The 22,013-nt window shown below is 42.1% G+C and overlaps 1 protein-coding gene across 1 annotated transcript in view; it reads right to left on the bottom strand.

The window, feature by feature from the left end:
• Cntnap2 (contactin associated protein 2) overlaps positions 1-22,013 on the bottom strand; it is a 1,675,080-nt gene that overhangs the window by 317,859 nt on the left and 1,335,208 nt on the right. The window contains exon 15 of the mRNA XM_042677312.1: positions 7,981-8,108. Within this exon, the coding sequence (XP_042533246.1) occupies positions 7,981-8,108 (128 nt within the window). The remainder of the gene's footprint in view (positions 1-7,980; positions 8,109-22,013) is intronic.

Here is a 22,013-nt window from a genome sequence, read left to right as displayed (position 1 = left end):
ACAGAATCTCAGAGACAGTGCCCAGGCCCCAAGTTCAAGCCCCAGGAGCAGTGCACGCACGCACGCGCGCGCGCGCGCGCGCGCACACACACACACACACACACACACACACACACACACCTGCCTAGATCAGAGAGTAACAAACTATGAGCCTCAGGACAAATTTAGTTTGCCATCTGCTGCTACAATGAAGGTCTACTGGAACCCAGCCATACCCATTAGTTTACATGTTGCCTAGGGCAGCTTTTGAGCAACAGGGCTGAGTAGTTGTGTAGGAGACTAGGGGTCCCCCAAACCTACCATATTTCCTACTGGTGCTTCCGGAAAGAGTGTTTGCTGACCCCTCGTCCTGGCTTTGTCTGTGATTATCACTGTGATGAGAACACCAGAGGTGTGGCTGAGTTCTTAGTGTGCTCTGTAGGGACTTGAGGTTCTCTGGGGGAAGCTATGGAAGATGGCAACAAAGGGGAGAGGCTCTATTTCCAGTCAGCCAAGGAAAAGCGATAGAAGAAAAAGGGACCTGGTTGGCATGAAGGATAGGTCCCCGGGGAAGCAGCACACTGGCTGAGCCCTGAGCAGGGATGGTCTGCCCCTCCTCCCCTTCCATGTTAAGGACAGGCAAAATGGCTGGCTGCCAACTCTTAGCTACGAAGCTAGACAGGGGATCCTCCAGAACAGACACAGAGGACAGACAGATGAACAGAGGACAAGGGCAGGGCTGTTCTGCTATCCAACCTGCCAAGTCTTTACAAAACAAAGGACTACACCGAGGGTGATGGCCCCCAATGCTTAGGGAATACGGATGACGGAGCCCTGGGGACGGTGTTATCAGAGCCACTTCAGTGACTCCGTGAGGACACTCATCTGCACGCGGGGAAGGATGTGGGTGGGAGGCAGACGTCTACAGCTTGTCCAAGGCACAGGGAGCTTGCGGGGACATGACACATGGACCCAGAAATCCATGATTCCAAAGCCTGTGCTCTCTAAATGCAATTTGGCTGCTCTGAGTGTGTCCGATATCAGACTCTACATTCTCCATGCATCTATCTACTCTGTGGCCTAGGCTGGCCTGGAACTCAAAATCCTTCTATTTTTGTCTCCTGAGCACCAGGATCACAGGCATGTACATCAGGCCCAGCCCCAAATCTATTTTGATAACATCTCGGGTGATTCCTAAGATCTCTGGAGTTTGTAATAGAAGATCTCCAACCTTTACACTCACGCTCGCCCCAAGTGTCCAAAGTCCCATGCTGACCTCCGGTGCTTTGTTAAATGATTCACCTTCACTAGCATCGAAAACAGTTTCAGGATAGAACTGTGTTGGCACTTTTTCTCCTAAAGTCTTTTAGATCGAATTCAATTCCAGAAGTGGATCCTGGGGGAAAATCAGGACTCCTTTCACTTTGTGTTTTCCCAACTCCAAATGTGCTTCACACGAGGAAGTTTTTAGAATCAACAGATCAAGCCTCAGTGTCTTCTGGAGATACTGGAAGAGACCTGGAGAGTTCTGTACAGGAATCCAATATTGAGGATTTGATTTCTAGAAAGATAACTTCCCTTCCATCATTGAGGATGCTGTCACTTCTGCAAAGAGCCAAGTTCAGGAAGGGACAGGCGGTCAGGAAGAGGACAAGGAGCATCAGGACTTAGCAGCCCTCATGGGGCTACAGCACCAATCCTGGACATCTGTCCCTTTCAGACAGACTCTCCCTTTGTCTTTCACAGAACATGATTTCTCTAAGTACAGGCAGGACTCGAAAGGATGGATAAGGAAACCAGACAGACACACAAATCGCATCGAACTCCAACTTCTAATTGTAATTAGCATGAAAACTCATTTCAATAGTGAATTTGCAGCTTAAATCCAGTGGCCAAATGATCTTAAAGAACTGATTCCTCTCCAGGGAACTTACCTTCTCTCCCAATTGTTTCAAGGCACAGTGTAATGGGAGAGATAAAGGGAGAGCTCCCTTCTATTAAAAAAAAAAAAAAGCTGCCGCCTTGGTAATTGCAGCTGACCTGAGATGTACCCACAGCTCAATCTTTTAATAGAAATAAGTCCAGGTTGTGATAGGGAAAATGTCACCATTTTTCTGCTTGTTCTGAACAGGACTAGCTCCTCAGTTAGTAACCTATGGCAATAGCAGTAGAGATGGAGATTTACTGTGGAGGATAAAATAGAGGTCACTAGTGTCTATATATCACATCAGGCTCTCCCTCTCACAGTCTACTCACTACCCCCTGAATTCTATTATTAACTCCCAAAGTCTAGAACTTGTAAAAGGCAAAACCAGACATTACTGTTGAGTTCACAGTAAGGTACAGTCACAAGACACATTATGGTACCACTTGGCAGTCAATGGGTAGGGACCCAAGGTCAGAGTATGAGTCTTAGCTTCTTCTTGGGTCTCTACCCCAGGTTTGTGTTAACTTATCTGTCCATGTGTTTGTCATAGACTAGCTGTGACACCTTGATCTGGTCGTTTACTCTCCTGAGATCCTCATCTGTCTACACTGGCTGATCTCTAAGACACTTTTCTCCTAGGAATGGAAGGTGAAGAGTTCTCAGTTCTTGTTTGAGCTGTACTTGATGTAAGTCTGTATCATCTATTTATTTCTATGTATCTATCTGCTTATATCTAATCAGCTATGTTATCTATATCATCTATCTGTCCATGAAAAGAAGTGGAGAAAGGAGAAAAGTTAGGAGCATGTTCTCAGCACATAATTATTGATAGTGATTCAACGTAATCCAGATCATTATGACACAAAAGCCATATGGAGTCAAAACAATCTGAAGAGAATGGTATGCAGTAAGTGACAAAGGTTGGAGCAGAAAGGAGGGGAAGGTGAACCTCTATGCGGGTAATACCATAGGCTGCCTTTCTCCAATTAGGCATTCTTCAGGATTCTCCATTCACAGTTTCTAATGTACCAGTCCAGTGGGACTGTCAAGTATGAACTAATGAAATCTACCTGCCATGATGTAGCATTCTGACATGGGGCAGGGGACTATGCAGGCTGGGTGTTCCTGGTGGGACTGGCGGACAGGCAACCAGAAGAGAATCCTAGGCACAATGGAAGCCCCTTCTTAGCAAATGAACCTAGTCTAATCCTGACATCACCTCAGATGGATTGACAAATCTTTCATCCAAGGAAAAGTAGCATGTGGACCCAGGTACTATCTTGTTTCTCTTGGTAGGGGACTGGAAGGTGATGGATCTGGTAAAATTACTGTCGTTAAGAGAGCACAGCCTTTCTACTACCCTGGCACATAGGATTACTTTCCTAAAGAACAAATGTCCACTGTCACTTGGATTCAACACTCTCACTATCTTCTTTTCTTTCCCACTCTCCCTCCCCCTCCCTCCCTCCTTTCCTCCCTCCTTCTTCTTCCCTCCCTCCGTTTCCCTTCCTCCCTTCCCCCCTCCCTCCCTCTCTCTGTCCTTGAGTCTCCTGTTTGGCTGTGCTGCCTGGCTTGCCTGCTCTTCTTGGCTTCGGAGTCAACTCCATATCTCTAAGAAATTGAATTTATATCTTAAACCTCCAGTGTGTGACTCAAGTGTGCTGCTTGTCAATTCTTAGAGCCAGAGCCTGTTCCTGTGCCCATGTGGAAGCAGGCATTGAATACAACATATTTTCCTAAACTGTTTCTACCTATGTTTACCAGAAACACTTGCTTTTGCAGCATACTTGCTCTTAATTAATTGTTTAAAGTCTATATCCTTAGAGATAAGATGGGAAATCTTTACTTCACGTGGCAGAGAACAAAACAATTATCCAGCAAATACTACATTCCTGCAATTAATTATAGCCTCTATGTACAGTTTAAATAAAATTTCCACCTTCAAAAAATGGAAATCTTTAATTGTGTGAAACTGTAGCAGCCATAGCCAAGGAGGCTCACATATGTAAGTTTGAACACAATGTCTACCCAATTTCAGTTTTCTCTTTCTTCTATTCAGTGCTTCTATTTCTTTCCCCATGAGTTCTTGTGATTTAACAGAGGGATTTGTAATTCCTCTGCACTTTTTATCTTAGCAAACCATCCATCACCAGCCACACTTGCAGTTTCATTTAGATTAGAGGTTTCCATTTGGATGTATTTGGGGGGAAAAATGTCAGAGCATATGTATTTCATAGTGCTCTATGGGAAATGTAATAGCCCTGAGTGGAACCCACTGATTTTCTTTAGCATTTTGATTATATGGGTCTATGAGTTCAGATGAATCAAAGTAAAAACGAAACTCAGCAGGCATGATGAAACCAACCAAGTCTACTGAAATGGTTGGGAAGAACCCACAAAAATGATTTCCTTCTCTGAAACTAAGGGATAGAACTGAGACCTAATTGAAGAGACATCTGGGAGCATCCATCATTCGGCTTCTCAACTGGAGAAAGACATTGTTCAACAATGGAATTCGATTTTCTAAATGGTAGTTCTGAATAGGCCTCAGTGAACAACACAAAATAAGTTAATCTCTATAAAAGCTGGGATAAATGTGCTACAGTATGTTTTAAATTACGTGAGGTTAACTCGTCCTCCCACATCATTTGTGCTAACTGATGTGGTAAGTGAGCCTTGTGATAAAACCCAAGAATGTTTCTAAGACATTGTAATCAAGTGCTGGTACAGGGAAAAGAGTGGAGTTAGGAAAACTATGCTCACTTTGCTTTTCTATTCCCGGCTCCATCTTCCCTCTGGGCGGTTGGGTGCTCAGGAATTTGTTGTGCATCTGCTATTTTCAAAGAAGCATTTTGTTCATTTGTACTACAGAAATGCTAATATTTGCTGTCCCCATTTCACACGGGTGGGGATGTGAGTATCCAAGGAGAGCAGACATGTGCAAAACCAGAACACTTCAGCGCTCCATTCCAGAGCATTCTTAATCATGTGTAGGGCTACAAGTACTGACTACAGATTACTACCTGGACAGGTAGTAATTACTACCTGGACAGTTCTCTGATGTCTGGGGAACGGGGAAATCTCTCTCCCCGCCCCCACTCTCACACATACAACCCTCCCCCCCACATTCATTGTATATAATTGCAATTAAATAGTGAATTTGTCTTTCTTTTTATTATGCATCAGGTAAAATAAGATTCAGCCAGGTATGGGTGGCTCATGTCCACAATTCTAGATACTCAGGAGACTGAGATCTGAGGATCAGAGTTGGAAGCCAGACCAGTCAGGAAAGTCCATGAGACTCTTATATCCAATAAACTAATCAGAAAAAGCTGAAAGTGGTGTTGTGGCCCAAGTGGTAGAATGCTAGCAATGAGTACAAAGAGGCTCAAGGACAGCAACCAGGCTGAGTCCAAGCCCCAGGACTAGCAAAAAAAAAAAAAAAGTGAGATTCAGGAATTAAGACACAATCAGAAAGGAAAGCTGAAGACCAATAAAATAGCAAGCATTTCTTCCATCACCCTTCACTTATTTTAGATGTTAAATAAGGTTCATTCTCCTTGGGTAGGTAAGGGGCCATGAGATACAGGGGATATCTGACAAATGAATCCCTTAACATGATAACCCTTTGTCTCCATGTTTTGAGTAATAATAAGATCTAGACCCAGTTTCTCCATGTTCAACTGGTAGCAAACCAAGAGCTTAACAACAACAACAAAAAGTTAAAGGTTTTCTAGGTGAAATGAGCCCAAGTGTCCAAGTGGGAAGCTCAAGTTGGGCTCTATTTTTTAAATTTAAATTTAAATTTTTTAAAATTATTTTTTTTGCCAGTCCTGGGGCTTGAACTCAGAGCCCGGGCACTGTCCCTGAGCTTCTTTTGCTCAAGGCTAGCACTCTTCCATTTAAGCCACAATGCTACTACTGGCTCTTCCTGTCACAGAATTCAAGGTCATGATTCATAAGGGCATTGGGAGGCTGAACCTCTGGCCTTGTTAGAGATCTGCTCATTTCTTCCTGGGCCCAGGGACAAGGTTATGGAGCTCTCACACAGACAAGTGTTCATCCTATATCCTGATGATGTTTCTAGAAACAGCAGGCTTGGAATAGACATGCAAATGGATATTGACCACTCTCCCTCTCTTCTCTTTTCAAAAATAAAGTCCACCTGAAATGTACCTTTTATTACTCCTTTCTTGAACATCCACTGCAATACCTTCATATCAGAAAATCTAATATTAAATTGTGTTTTTCCAATATTTTTTCATGTGTACTTCTCAAACATGATTTGGACTTCCTTCTTTTTATTTCCCAGAGTACCTAGCAGAGTGATAGATAGAAAAAAATAGACCCTTGATAAATTCTTCCTGAGGACTTAGGTATTGATTATGAAAAATCAACCTAAGTCAGGTAGAAAACAGTATACTCCAACATATAATATTTAATATTATTTGGGCCTTACCTTAAGATTAAATATTACCCCTTAATGAAAGTTTGCAGAAGTGAGATTTTGTAAGTAAATTAATTAATACTTAAGGGGACCCTTTCTCTAATTCAGAGAATTAGAATCAATAAACCAGAGTTATTTTTCATTACATGCTAATATGTAATTGTGACATCACAAAATTAATTTTCATCCTATGATACACAAGAGCCTAATTGTAGAGAACATCATAGCCCACCTCTCCACATATTTGTTAAAATATGCCTATTGATTATTATTTTATGTCAATATTCTTTCTTAAGCACTTAGAATTAAAGGTGTTTTTTTTTGCTGCACAGTTCTAATAAAACTGACCAGTATTACCAGTATTACTATTCAATGAATGCATGATTACTATCCTTTGATCAGGTGGTGTTTTCATTCTCTCACTGCCAGAATGGATGTCAGTACAAACCCCACCTTTCTTCTATATTCTGTTCCTTAATTGCAGACAGCCTCCATTTACTAAGTTGTGAACTGTCATGATTACCTTGCTTAGGACATGGGCTGGTGGCAACTATTTATTACGAAGTTGGCCAAATTCTCCCTTGATTTACAGAAGTAGTAAAACCATTCCATCTCACCCAATGCTTTCCTAGGAGGAGGAATTCAAATCCAGGCACTAAAAGTCTTTCTCGGGGCCCCAGGAGGCACTGTGTCTCACGGGGTGTTCTCAGCTAAGAAAATGGAGAGGCTTGCCTGAGGTCTCTGGGCCAGCCAGTTATTCGGGGCATGGAAATCTAGGTCTCCCAATGCCTGGCACACAAGCACAAAAAGCATAGAACTCCCAGGAGAATCGCCCAGAGTCACGGGCGCAGAGGAGAGAGGGGGAAATGAATCCCAGGATGCTCACTGCAGAATCCCCATGGCAACCTCTCCCTGCTTCCCTCCCAGCACACATAAAGCACACCGAAGGGAATCAGACAACATAAAACCCTAATGGTGCCCTTAATTAGGCAGGGCCATCACTGCTAACCCCCTCACCTCCCACCGACCGCTGGAGCAGCCCCCAGCTCCTCTCTCCTTGTGGCCAACACTCACAAGCAGGAAGAAGCAGTTACAGCAAACAATCTTTGAAGGGACCATCAAGTTTTGATGATGATGAAGTTTGATAGCAATAATGTCAAACTTTATATGGCCATAATCCAAGTTTACAATGATACATTAAACCATAATGCTACTATTTATATCGCCATAAACCGTGTTTTATGGCGATATAAATAGTCACGCTAATGGCATTAACGGCAGCACTCAGTGGAATCCCAGCTGTTGACTGGTGCACTGATGCTATTAGCATCGCTATTTATATTACCATAAACCTAGGTCGTCAAACTTGTGACATGGGAACACACAAGGAAGACGGATCTCCACTTTTTATGTCTGAGTCTCTGTGCCAGAGAGTTGATGCTCACTGCTCTCTTCTGGAATAAAGGTCTGTCTCACTCTCCATTTGGCTCTGCTTCTGTCATGTGATATTTCTACTACAGACACGGATGCCAATCTGCCGATCTGTTTCTTACATCATTCCAGGAGCCTGGAAACATCATTCACACTGGATAAGAAGGTGCAAGCCAGAGCAGCTGGCCGAACTTACTGTCTCCTTGGCACCGCAAGGGACCCACGCTCAGTTTGGCTTCTGAGCCTTGCCGGTCGGTATCTCCAACGACCACCTGGCTCACTGGCAGGTGATCTTTGTACGATAAGAAGCCAGCATCCTTCCTCCTGAATCAGAGGGAAAAAGAGAAAAGGATGATGAGCTGGAGTCAGAATCCCACATTTCCTCATCATTGCTTATGCCCTCCTCCATGCCATTTCAGCAACGGTTCAGAAAGTAACTGAGGAAGAAGCTCAGCCAGAGCTGTCCAGTCCAACCTCAGTGATCTCACGGTAAATGGTTTGGAAGCAACTCTGGTGCAGTCCTCTTCAGAAAATACAGAACCGCCAATAACACTTCCAGAATTCACAACCAATATGTGCTATACTACGTTAGGTTCAAAGTAATCAAAGCACAGGCTCCAAACACCAAATGGACATGCAGAGTTGATAGGTGAAAAAAAAAACCCCATGAAAACACCTATGTCTCCTTCAAAACCCTTCTTTAGGGGCTGTGTTCTCTGTTGTGTATCAGTTAAATCAGAGCCATCTTCTGTTTCCCAATCCCTTCTTGAAACAGTTTAGGGAAGTTTCCAATATAAGTAAGTGCTCAATAAGTACCTATTTCTGTCTATCATGAGGAGCAGAGCTGAGATTCAAGCCCAGTTTGGTTTTCCTCCTAGAATTCATACTCTTTAACCCATACCTATCTTGTTTCAAGTCTCCCAATGAAGGAATAGAATAATGGTACTTGCAAAGGACTGCTAAGGAGTGCAGACACCTGGGTGAGGGAAATGCAATGTGATGGTTTTGTTTTGACGCAGAATAAAGGTCACATTAGAAGGTAATCTCTCGCCCATACCCTGTTTCCTCCTGCAGGGGCTAGTGAGGCTCTCCTTCTGGGGGCTGGATAGGTGGGAGACATAAACCAATGTGAAGTCACCCTGTTAGATGGTTTTTTTGTATGTATGCTGGTCCTGGGGCTTGAACTCAGGGCCTGGGTTCTGTCCCCGAGCAGTGTTTTGCTCAAGGCTAGCGCTCTACCTCTTGAGCCACAGCTCTACTTCCAGCATTTTTGGTGGCTTATTGGGGATAAGAATCTCATAGACTTTCCTGTTCCAGCTGGCTTCAAACTGTGATCCTCAGATCTGAGGATCCTCAGATCCTCCTGAGTAATTAGGATTACAGGCATGAGCCACTGGCACCTGGCTAGATGATGTATGTGTTATGTATATATGTTTTAGAATATATATGTATATATATATATACATTTACATATACATACACTATTCAGTCTGAATATAACTTCAAAAACTGATCTTGGATAATGGAAGAATGGGATGGATGGTTCGATAATGAGGTTAAAGTTTCAGCATTCATACCATTGGTACATACAGTGTGAAGAACTGAGGGAACTGACTTAGAAAACACTGTGTGTGCTGTCAGAGATCAGTACTTGTTGATCTGACCTTCTGGTATGTTCACTGACCTCAGTAAACACACTTTTCTTTTTACCTACTGCATTGTTGATGGGAGTGTAAACTTGTTCAACCACTTTGGAAAGCAGTATGAAGGTTCCTCAAAAGACTCCACATAGAGCTTCCCTATGACCCAGCAATCCCACTTTTGGGCATTTACCCAAATGATCACAAACGAGGCCATACTAAGGCTACCAGCACGACTATGTTTATTTACCATAGCTAAGATATGGAACTAACCCAGATGCACCTCAGTAGATGAATGGATCAAGAAAATGTGATATATATATATATGTATATATGTATACATATATATATATATATATATATATATATATATATATATATATATATATATATGAATTCTATGCCTCCATCAGAAAGAATGACATTGCCCCATTTGTTAAGAAATGGAAAGACTTGGAAAAATTTATATTAAGTGAAGTAAGCCAGGCCCAAAGAAACATAGGTCCCATGGTTTCCCTTATTTGCAATAACTAGTACATGTGTAGGACAAGCAGAAAAGGCCAAAAGCCATGTACATATGACCATATAAGATGATGTTAAGCAAAATGAACCTCAAGACAGGGACACAAATACTTTTTTTCTTTCTTGCTATTGTTTCTAACATACTTATAATGTACCATGTGATTTTTTTTTTGTTGCTTTGTATGTTCTTCCCCCACAATATAACCCCTGTTTTCACTGTATTTAATGTTGGTCCCTGTATCTTGTTTATACACTTCTCTAATTTGGGGAGGGGAAAGGAAAAAACAAAATGCTTAAATAAGGATACAGGTTGACCCATTGTAACAATGAGATGTACAAAACACTATGTTGAAAACGAACTTTACAATTTTGGTGGGTGGAGGGGGGGGGCGGTGGAGGTGGGAGGGAAGGGATGATAGGGAGAAAACAAAAGAGGAGGTAACAATGCTTGATAGGAAATGTACTCATTACCTTGCTCATGTAACTGTAACCCCCTTTGAACAGCATTTTTACAATAAAAAAACATACCTAAAAACCCATATGTTCCCTTATATACCAGGATACAAACCTAGAAAGGATACATAGAACTTAGACAGTGGTCCACAAAAGATATAATTTGCACTGTGTTAGCTGTTCCATTGTTTTTATGTTTCCAAAGTAAAGGCTTTAGAAGAAAAAAGTTTGCTAACTCTTGTTCTAAATCACCTCTGTCCATTTTCCTCTAGAAGTCTGTTGGGCAAATGTTCTGCTGACAGTTATGGTGGGCAGTGGTTCTGTAACACAAGTGTCCAATGTGGAATGGGGTAGATTAGGGAAGGGGACAAAAAACAGGGACGAGAATACACACAGAACACATGGAAAGAAACAATGCATACCTCCATTTGCTTATTGTATTAGTGAAAAGCAACTTAAATTGAATTATGATTGACTTTTCAATTCATCCTTTTCACTCACTGCCTGGCCAACAGTCACGCATCAGCCTTGGTGTAATAGATATCTACTGGGTAGAAAGATGTGAACTGTCATTGTTGAACCGAAGTCCAGCATCTGTCAGATAGCATGGGTAGTTTTATAAATGCAGGCTCTGTGAGTGTAAGGGTCTCCGTGTATTTCAGCAATGAAATGAATGATGGTCATCAAAATCTAAAGGGTTCAATGAATTTTTATACGTGTCTAAGCACCACATGGTATCTGTATATCTCTACACCCCAGAACACCTCTTTTTTCCCCCTACTAGTAGTCAGTACCCCTAAAGGTAATTATTTAATTCAATGTATTCAAAACCATTCATATATTTAAAGTATTGGGACAAAAAGTTGTGTTATTTTTCAATTTCATAAAAAGTATCAGTACATGACAACAAATGACACAGTCCTGTTGGCATTTGGGTTGTCTCTAGTTGTGTGGCTATTGTGTAAGGTCTCTGTTACCAACATTCACTTATGCTAGGCTTTTATCCACAAGTTAGGAATGCTGGGCCCTAAATTGGGTTTGGCTTTAGTGGATAGTTTCAAGCAGTTTCCCTAAGATGTTGTAGCAATTTACATGTCTAGCAGCAGTGTATGAGGATGCAGGTTACCCCAGGTCCTTGTCCATTTACCCTGAGCAGTAAAGTCACTGCTTTATAATGAGCCTTGGGTCAAGGTAAGAGTATTTTCAGAAACAAAAGTTTGGAAGTCGCTGGGCACCCAGTGGCTCACACCTGTAATCCTAGCTACTCAGGAAGCTGAGATTTGAGGATAGCAGTTCAAAGCCAGCCCCAGCAGGAAAGTCCATGAGACTCATCTCCAATAAACCCCTCAGAAACCTGGGGAACTGTGGCTCAAGTGGTAGAGCGCTTGCCTTGAGCTGAAGAGCTCAGGGACAGCGCCCAGGCCCAGAGTTCAAGCTCCATGATAGACCAAAAAAAAAAAAAAAGTTTGGTACTCTTCCAATCATTATGTCATTTTATTGCTTAAAGCAGCAGGTAAGTAACCTTATAGGAAAGGTCGCATCAATATACTTTTAGAACTTAGAAATGTAAGTTTTAAATCCTTATAATAATCTTATAAATACAGGCTTTAAGCACAGGGTTGAACCTCTGAAGTGTTCAATTATTTTGTAAGAAAAATGGATTCTTGTCAGAAACGACAGAAGTTTACAAGCTTGCTATGGTACTCAAGACTCTGAAATGGAGGGGGGGGGGGAGAGGGGGAGGAGGAGGGGTGGTGCGGGGAAGGTGGCTCAGTGGTAGAGTGCTCGCATGCATGAGGCCCTGGGTTCGATTCCTCAGCACCACATAAGCAAAAAGAAAAAAGCCGGAAGTGGCGCTGTGGCTCAAGTGGTGGAGCGCTTGCCTTGAGCTGAAGAGCTGAGGAACAGTGCCCAGGCCCAGAGTTCAAGCCCCATGACCACCACCAACAACAACAAAATAGAATCTGAAAGGGGATGATTGAAGATTCTACAGCTGCCTGGATTTTATCATATATAGGTCTTAAAATATCAACATCAACAACAACAAAACAATAACATTTATAAGATACATCTTATCAGTACATTCATGATTCATGTACATATTTATGCCTATCTTACTGACAGAAAGAATGAGAATTAGGGAATTTATTTTGGTTACTTCCTCATGGATAGCAGAGTCAAATTTGATGGTCTAAATCTGCTTCTGGACTATCAAAATCCTGTTCTGGGACTTTCTATTAAAAAATAAGGAAAGACTAAGCACTCTTCAAACCATTATGTTAATAAAAAAGCCATTAATTTTTTTTGTCATAGGTAAGGTGAAACAAAAGGTCATGAAAGCAAAATCTAGCTGCTCAGGAGGCTGAGATCTGAGGACCAGGGTTTGAAGCCAGCCCAGGCATTAAAGTCTTAACTAGAGCAAATCAGCAAAAAGCCTGAAGTAGAGGTATGGCTCAAGTAGTAGGCATTAGCCTTGAGCAGACATAAAAGCCTCAGTGCTAGAAAAGAAATCAAAAGGGGGCTACTTAGGGATGTGAAGGGGGAAAGAGAGAGGAGAGGAAACAAGAAGGAATAATAGCTGGGATGCAAGCAATTGTACATTTCACATATATGGAAATGTCGGAATGAAATGCTTTACTTGGTACAATTAGCATATGCTAATTAAAGATGAAAGAAGAAAAAATGCTTTTAGTGAGTGAAATGTTGAAGTTACATGTGAATCATAAGCTCAGAGGTATCTGCAGTGTTTTGCTTAATGTGGGCCCCGTCGTCCATCTTATCTTAACACAGAACAAAAGAAAGCACTGGAAATACCCACTTCCCAACCCAACCATCATTGCAAGGAGTATACAGAAGCTTTAATAGGGTGCAGGTCAGCTTGTTGTCATAACAACATGACGATCCTTACCAAGCCAGCAAAGTGTCCCTTGAGACAACTAGGAAAAAAATTACCTTATAGGTCATAGTAAGACTCCAGAAAATTTACAGGTGCAGATAGATGCACTTGAAACTCACAAAGCAGTGCTCTCCACTGCCTGCCTACCTAACTTCTTGTGGTGCTAAAGTTTTTGACAAGTTCCCCGTTTCGATGCGATTCTGTAGCACCTACTTCAAAACCCACCAGGGATCTATGCTGTCCGTCTTAGGACACTATGTTTTTTTCTGTTGTTGTTGTACATGTAAGACAAGGTTTTTTTGGAAGTGACCATCCTAGAGATTGGGATTGATCTAATTCAGGGAGATATTCAGGAACTATTTATCATGATAACATAATAAATGAACCATATCTGGTAGTGGACTTGGACATTAGAAAACTCCTGTCATGCATTTCAAATAGGCTATGAACTCAGACTCTTGCCCCATCTCTCACGGTTACTGGAGTAACACTTGCTGCTATGATTCATAGGCTCCCAGCTGGCTTTTCTGTTGCTTCAGTGGTGTTTTCCTGGGGATTGGCTGACTCTGCCTTTCTTCTTTGCTCCCTGAGAAAGCAAACAAGCCTCCAGGCAGTTGAGTCTTGCCCTGGGCTTAGTGAAAAAACAAAAACAAAAACAAAAACCAAAACCCTAAACCCAAATCCTAGAAAAATAAACATCGGAGATTTCTACTGTTGTAAAACTCTTCTTCTGTCAGATGTTATGAGAGTTGTTGAACAAGGAGTCAGTCTCATAACTCTAGCAGAGAGAAAGTTCTTTTTGTCCTCCTCCTCCTCCTCCTCCTCTTCTTCCTCTTCCTCCTCCTCCTCCTCCTCCTCCTCCTCCTCCTCCTCCTCCTTCTTTTTTTTGTTGGTTGTGGGGCTTGAACTCTGGGCCTGGGTGCTGTCTCTCAGCTCTTCAGCTCAAGGCTAGCGCTCTACCACTTGAGCCACAGTGCCACTTCCAGCCTTTTCTGTTTATATGGAGCTGAGGAATCAAACCCAGAGCCTCATGCATGCGAGGCAAGCGCTCCATCACTGAGCTACCTTCCCAGTCCCGAGAAAGGGTTTCTTTGGGAAGATTTTAGGAGAATTTGGATACCCTCAGAATGGTCACACACTTCCATTCCTGACCTTGATGGCACCTGTACTAGAAAGTGCTGAGAAAATTTAGGACGTCAAAGATCTCAATCTGGAAATGTGAAATAAATGAATATTCGATATTATGAGTTAGTAGGAAAATGTAATTCAAGCCACATGGAGATGCTGCTATACATCTACCAGAACAGCCACAATCAACAAAACTGTCAGTAAGTGTTGATGGGGATCTGAAGAAACTCCAGTCATAGCGAACTGGGACAGTGGATAGTTTCTCCCAGCCTCCCTCCCTCACTCCCTCTTTTCTTTCTTTCTTCCTTTCTTTCTTTTTCTTTCTTTCTTTCTTTCTTTCTTTCTTTCTTTCTTTCTTTCTTTCTTTCTTTCTTTCTTTCTTTCTTTCTTTCTTTCTTTCTTTCTTTCTTTCTTTCTTTCCTTCTTTCCTTCTTTCCCTCTCTCCCTACATCCCTCCTTTCCTCCCTTCCTCCTGTTCTCTATCTCTGTCACTGTCTCTGTCTGTCTCTTTCTCTCTTTCTTTCTTGGAAGTCCCTTGTTTTTAAACCTGGAAAGATGGCAACTTTGAAAGGACTGTCTGCTTCCTATCTTTGCTCTGCTGCTTAGTGTCTTTTCTGCCTACAAAGACAAGCTCCCCTGATCACCTTCTGCTCTACACATTTTATTTTATAGAATATGAAAAAAATGAGATGTCTAATTCTACAATCAACAACAAAATCCAGTAAGATCTTACATTCAGTTTGTTGTAATAGTTATTATTTGGTGTGTGTGTGTGTGTGTGTGTGTGTGTGTGTGTGTGTGCGCCATTAGTGAGGCTTGAACTCATGGCTTGAGTGCTGAGAGCTTTCTTGCTCAAGTCTAGTGCTCTACCACTTGAGCCACATCTACTTCAGCTTTTTTGGTGCTTAGCTAAGAATCTCAGGGACTTTTCTGCCCAGGCTGGCTTCAAACCATGACCCTCAGATCTCAGCCTCCTTACTAGCTAGGATTACAGGTGTAGACCGCTGGTACCACGCACTGTTTTGTGTAATTTGGGATCCTGACGAAACCAAGTGCCACTTGTGGACATGAAGATCTCTGTGAATGGTGGGTATTAAATTGGAGAGAGGGAGTGATGAGGCAGGTGTCTAGGAGGGTCTAGGTGGAGCTGTGATTGCCTATTCCTGAGACGGAGGCCCCTACCGTCTGCATGGTTTCTATGACCATTGACACAAGTAGATGATAGGAAGGCTTTGAAGAATGCCAGAGCATTCCTCAAAGCCTGTGTCCACAGACCACACAGAGACTGGACAGCACAGCTGGAAGATCAGAATGTGAAATAACCCATGGAATCATCTGATACACTGGAAAGCAGAACTTTCTAAATGCTTCTAATGGTGCCTTCAGTCACCATTGACAACTGAGCCTTCCTCATTGCTGTCAGATAGTCATCCCAACAATGCAATTAAAGTAATTAAGGAAATAACCATCACAATTAGATCTTAGAATCCATGGCTATGTCTCCTATGAAATGAAAGTAATTACAGATTCAATTACTTCTTTTCAATGGGAATAGATTAGTCCTTTTATAAATGCTAGACACTTATTTGTTCAGTTTAGATGTGTTGAAAAGCTCTTGTAATTTTGAGAGTTATTTTTTATTTTTTAATGCACAATGTTCTCCTTGACTTGCCTTTCTGGAATGCAAGTTCCCTGAGGGCAGATGCATTGTTTCTTGAAACTTTCTAAAACAAAAACAAGCAGACACTTAAAAGTAGCTGGCTTCCAGCCCAGGCAACAAAGTCTCGGAGACTCTTATCTTCAAATTAGCCATTAAAAAAGTTAGAAGTGGAACTCTGGCTCTAGTGGTAGAGAGCTTTTTTTTTTTTTTTTTAAATAAGGTCTGCCCTGGACCATGCAGGCCCTGTGAGGACACTTCCTGACCTTTTGACTAAGTTTCTGCCCAGTATCTATGTTACCTAGGTAACTGATACACCTGGAAGCAGTCACCTTCCCTTCCTGCTTGGTTATATCTTGGGCCACCTCTGGTCATGCCTCCCACCTGCACAAAGGAAGGTCCCAGGCCCTGAGGTCACATCTAGATCCAATGTGGCCACACCTTTCCCCCACCTGGCCAAACCTCTTCCTGTCCCTAGCCTAGATAAATCCTGTCCTGGGGGTGGCTCGCCCCCTTTTCTTCCCTTTCCACCATGCCTCTCCACCATGCACTGCAGAGGCAGCAGTTCAGTAAGTAAACTTCTTTATCTGTCTGAATATCACGTGGTATTCTCTTCATCAGCTACCTAATGAAACCTACCTACTTCATATACCTTAGAGTTTTGTTTTGCTTTAATTTTATTGTCAAGGTGATATACAGAGGGGTTACAGTTACACAAGTAAGGAAGTGAGTACATTTCTTGTCGAATTTGTTACCCCCTCCCTCATTTTGCTTACCTCCTCTGCAGTCTCCCCTCCCTACTCCCCAATTTGTACAGATAATTTCCGAAGAATTGCTACTGGGTAGGCTTTCCCTTTGTCCTTTCTTGTCACTGGTAGAGTGCTTTTAGAACCCTTGAGCAGAAAAGCTCAGGGACAGTAACCAGGCTCTGAGTTCAAGCCCAGGACCTGCACACACACACACACACACACACACACACACACACACACACACACACACAGTAACTAGGCTCTGAGTTCAAGCCCAGGACCTGCACAAACACACACACACACACACACACACACACACACAGTAACCAGGCTCTGAGTTCAAGCCCAGGACCTGCACACACACACACACACACACACACACACACACACACACACACACAGTAACCAGGCTCTGAGTGCAAGCCCAGGACCTGCACACACACACACACACACACACACACACACACACACACACACACACACAGTAACCAGGCTCTGAGTTCAAGCCCAGGACCTGCACACACACACACACACACACACACACACACACACACACACACACAGAGTAACCAGGCTCTGAGTGCAAGCCCAGGACCTGCACACACACACACACACACACACACACACGCACACACACACACAGTAACCAGGCTCTGAGTTCAAGCCCAGGACCTGCACACACACACACACACACACACACACAGTAACCAGGCTCTGAGTTCAAGCCCAGGACCTGCACACACACACACACACACACACACACACACACACACACACAGTAACCAGGCTCTGAGTTCAAGCCCAGGACCTGTACACACACACACACACACACACACACACACACACACACACACACACAAGTGCTTGTCTTCATGTGTTTTGTGATTAAATAAAACCACATGTAAATATAGTAATAAAGCACAATTAAAAATCACAATGATCAGTATTTGCTTCCTATCAATGATGAGAAATATTTTTAAAAGAGGAAACAGACTACAAAAGGGTTTCACTTCAATATATCAGTCGTTGAGTACAATGTATTTTGCTCATTGTCATCCTTTCCATGCTCTCTTCCATCTCTCTCAACTTCACCAATTTCCTCAATTTCCCTGTGTTGCTGTTCACACAGGGAGACCTGGGAATGCAGTACCCGATAGGCAGAAAGTAGACCATACCATGTGGGTATAGACAAGGTTTATTAAAACATCACATGCTTATACACAGCACAGGGGCATAGAAAAGAAATCTTCAGTCACAGGCAGTCAGGAGCCAGTCACAAGACAAAGTTAACCTTAAGTTTTCTGGGGATACAATGAGAGTTAACCATCTTTAGTTAGTGAGCAGGAAGAGCTAATTGTTGTCAACAAAGGTAAAGCAGTTCCATGTGATCAAAAATTATAAAGAGTAAGCAAGGTGCAGGTGGGCTCCCTAAGAAACACAAAAGGAGATAACAAGGCATTTTTCTAGAGGCATTGTTCTATGGAATTACTCAGCGGGGAGCATGAAGGGCACTTTCCCCATGTCCTCCACCAAGGTCGGGGCTGGGCATCCAGACCTTCGCCCAGATAGTGAAAAAGCCTCCTCATTCCAGCCTGGAGGCTGCCACTGGGCACCCTGACCTTTGCCAGGGTTGTGGGGGGTGTTTGCCAGCATACATAAACCTCACACAGCACATGAATCCTTAGGCGGGGTCACGCAAGTCTGTGTCTCTGACACCCCTGGTTCCATTTTCACATCTGTGCATTGGCTGCTATGACTGTGTGTTCCTAGCCCTTCTCTCCTTCATCCCGTCCCCTCCTCCTGCTTCCCCCTACCCCTCTTTCTTTACTGAACTAGTTCTTCAGTACTCATGAAACACTAATTGTTCTTTTTTTTTCTGTAGTTGAGCTTTTATTTTATAAAGTAATATTTGGTTTGGAGCATATGTTATTTTGTATGCTATAGAAAAAAAGGGCACAAAACTCAGCTCTTAAAGATGAATCTTTAAGATTCGACCTCTATGTAAATGTAAGTTGGTTAATTCACAAAGGCCATTTGTTGCTTTTTTTCTTTCTACACAAATATGAGGCAATTTGGTTCTGTGATTCTACTTTGGTATGTGTATATGTTTAATTTTAGAACAATAGTAGTAGTAATTGTTTAAGCAGATTTGAAACATTATAAGTGTTAGATCTAGATTTATGGAGTGTGATCACTGCTGGTATGAATCTTTTCAGTACTGGACTTTCTGGTCCTCCCAGTTTTCCTGGAGTAATAAGGATACATTTTTTTTTTAAAGAAGATTATCTACTTATTACCCTTAATCTGGAGAGTTACTAGACTAGGAATAAAACAATGCCTGCTTCTAGGTACTTGACTGGTTAGTAACTGAGCAAGGAAAAATAGTTCAAATCTTTAATACCCTGAATGGATATTTGAGACATGTATTTACATCTCAAGTTCTGCTAAATTACTTTCAATTGATTTTCTTTTAATTATACGGAAAAACTATTCTTTTTATTTTTATAGAAAACTTGTCTGACTGGATTGAAGATCAGATTGGGCTATTCACATTTTACTTTTCCCACTGCATTAATAGTCTCTCTAAATAAGAGACCTTTATGTATATTTTTTGGTACATTGTGGTCATGGATTGGTTGCTTGTCAAAGAGAATGTCCTTGCTGTGTCCCCTTCTGGCCATTTCTATTCATTTATTTCCCTAACAGTTAATGAGAGACTGTTAACATTTCAGAAATGCTCAATGTGAAAAAAATACCATCTCAGTAAGTCTCTAAGACACATGGTAAATAATGTGAATTTTCTCAAGGTTTTGAAGCTGTGTTTTCTTTTTCTTTTTCCCCAACAAACCTGGTCACTGAAGACTCTTCCATGCCTGGCATGGTTTATTTCCCTTCTCACTCATGGGTGGGTGGCCCTTGTGTGGGATTTCTCAAAGGTTGCTTCTAGCTAGCTCGATAGTGAAGTGGACCCTGAGATGGGGCCCAAGCTGGTATGATTCCATTTTGAGCTTTGCCTTTGTTTTAGGGATTTTAGACTGCATTTTTTGAAGGGTGGTGACTAAAACCTTTAAACAATGTTCAAACTAGAAAAACAACCTTAATCACAGGGCCACATCTTGGCTCTGATAGGCCTACTTCCTGGAATGAAAAAACATGCATCTGGTCCCTCTTCCCTTAACAACCTCACTCTCACCCTTACTGTTTCTGTTAAAGGCTGACCAGTAAAGCAAATATTCTTGCTCAACTTGCTCCACCACCCAATTAAAGGAGAAACCCCACCTTTTGCTGCCAAATTTGCGTGCCAATTCAAACCAAAATGATAGGATAGTTTAAACAACTACTATAAGACAGACTGTAACTCCATTGGCCACCTGCATGTGGCCTAATATGACTACACAATCCTTTGTGTATGTTGCAAACTCATTGGTCACCTGCGTGTGACCAGGCTTGACCACCTGGATTTTCCCTCTAAAAACCCTAGCTTGTGAGCTGTCCGGGGTCGCAGTATCAGCTCCTGAGCCTGTGCTGCAGCCCTGACCTGTCCGTGTGAGAACCTTCTCAATTAAGTTACTTCTTTGTTAAAACTTTGTTGCTGTGGGCTCTGTCACTCCTGACAACTAGGTGGGCTTGCCTGTCTGAGTAGGGGTCTTCCTACTAAAATATCAGAGGTTCTATATCGCATCTACAGAGTATCACCATGTTCCCTTTTTGCACAAAACTCTGAAAGTTGAGGCCATTATCAAAACCTTCATCTACCTCTGCTCAGTTACAGGTATTCTAGGCTAATATAATTCAGTTAGACTCTTGTGTTCCTCTCACATAGATCAAGAGCTCTGATTCATATTCTCAATGTTCCCCCCCCCCACCAGTGCAATGATAATGGTGATAGTGGTTGGGAGTAGATATATGCAGACAGCCGTGCAAATAAACCTCTCTTACTGATCTCCCAGACTCTTCCAAGGATAGCTGGGCTTGTTTGGTATCTCTGGAGGAGGGAAACTGGGCAGCACTGACAGAGCTGAAAAGCATGGAATATGAGGTTCACTTGGTCCAGTTTACAAGGTGCAGAAGCCTAATTCATGACTTGATTCTTGGATATGAAAAAAGAGTCTATAGTTAGCTGTTTGTTATTAGCCTTTAAGTCATTTACAGAGGGGTTTCAATTCAACAGGTCAGTTTACAAGTACAAGGCATCTTGATCAGTGTCACCCTTTCCATAGTATTCCCTGCATCTCTCCCAGCCCCTCCCATCCCCTCAAGTTTCCCAGTTCCATCTTCACATAGGTGTGCTTAATTTATGACTGCATTTGTCCACCCCTCCTCTCTCCATTCATTTCTTCTCTCTCTCCTGGTTTTCCCAACTCCCTCTCAACCACACAGGCTTCAGCTTCCTGGTATTCATTTGGTGAAACTGTCAGTTAGCTGTCCAAAGAAATCTTCCTCCACAGATACCATGCTTCAGTTCATATGTTTATATAGGCATATGACCATATGTTTTCATATATGTTGATTATTTAGATAGAAGTTCCATATAGGAGAGAAAACATGAGCCTGACCTACTTCATACTGCTTCATAATATTTTCTTAATTCGCTTGTTCATTGTAGGGCATCTGGGTTGTTTTCATAACTTGGCCATGGTGAATAGTGCAGCAATGAACATGGGTGTGTAAGTGTCTTTATTGTATTGTGACTTGCAATCTTTTGGATAAATAATCAATAGTAGTATCATCTGGACAATTTTTATAATATTACATTGTTATTCTACTTAATCTCTGGATAGACTATTCCTTTGTTGTTTCCATAGATCTTTTTGATCAAAAAAGACAATAATCAGACTATTTTTCTTAAATAGTTACAATGCTCAATAGAGCCTTAGTTTTCCTTGCATTTAGCCTCAGAAGGAAGGACACCATGCCTTAGGTTTTCCTTTTATTATGGATTTGGCCATCTTAAAAGATGCTCTTTGCCAGTGATCTAAGCATTCTTCTTTTAAGAACACAGTTCTTTTAGAACTGTGGCCAGTTCTAAAGCCCCCTCCGTAATAGGAATCCATATAAATCATTCTCTTATAGATTGCCATAATCTTTTTTCTACAAACATCACATCATCATAGTCAACATAATTTGTCCTTCCCACTTTCATCTCAGCGGGTGACTTGCTCACTGCATGAACACAAAAGACTT

This window comes from Dipodomys spectabilis, unplaced genomic scaffold (assembly GCF_019054845.1).
Source record: "Dipodomys spectabilis isolate Male_0828 unplaced genomic scaffold, ASM1905484v1 ptg000034l, whole genome shotgun sequence".
Taxonomy (NCBI): Eukaryota; Metazoa; Chordata; class Mammalia; order Rodentia; family Heteromyidae; genus Dipodomys; species Dipodomys spectabilis.
The sequence above is the reverse complement of the archived record's forward strand: the minus strand, read 5'-3'. Positions and strand labels throughout refer to the sequence as shown.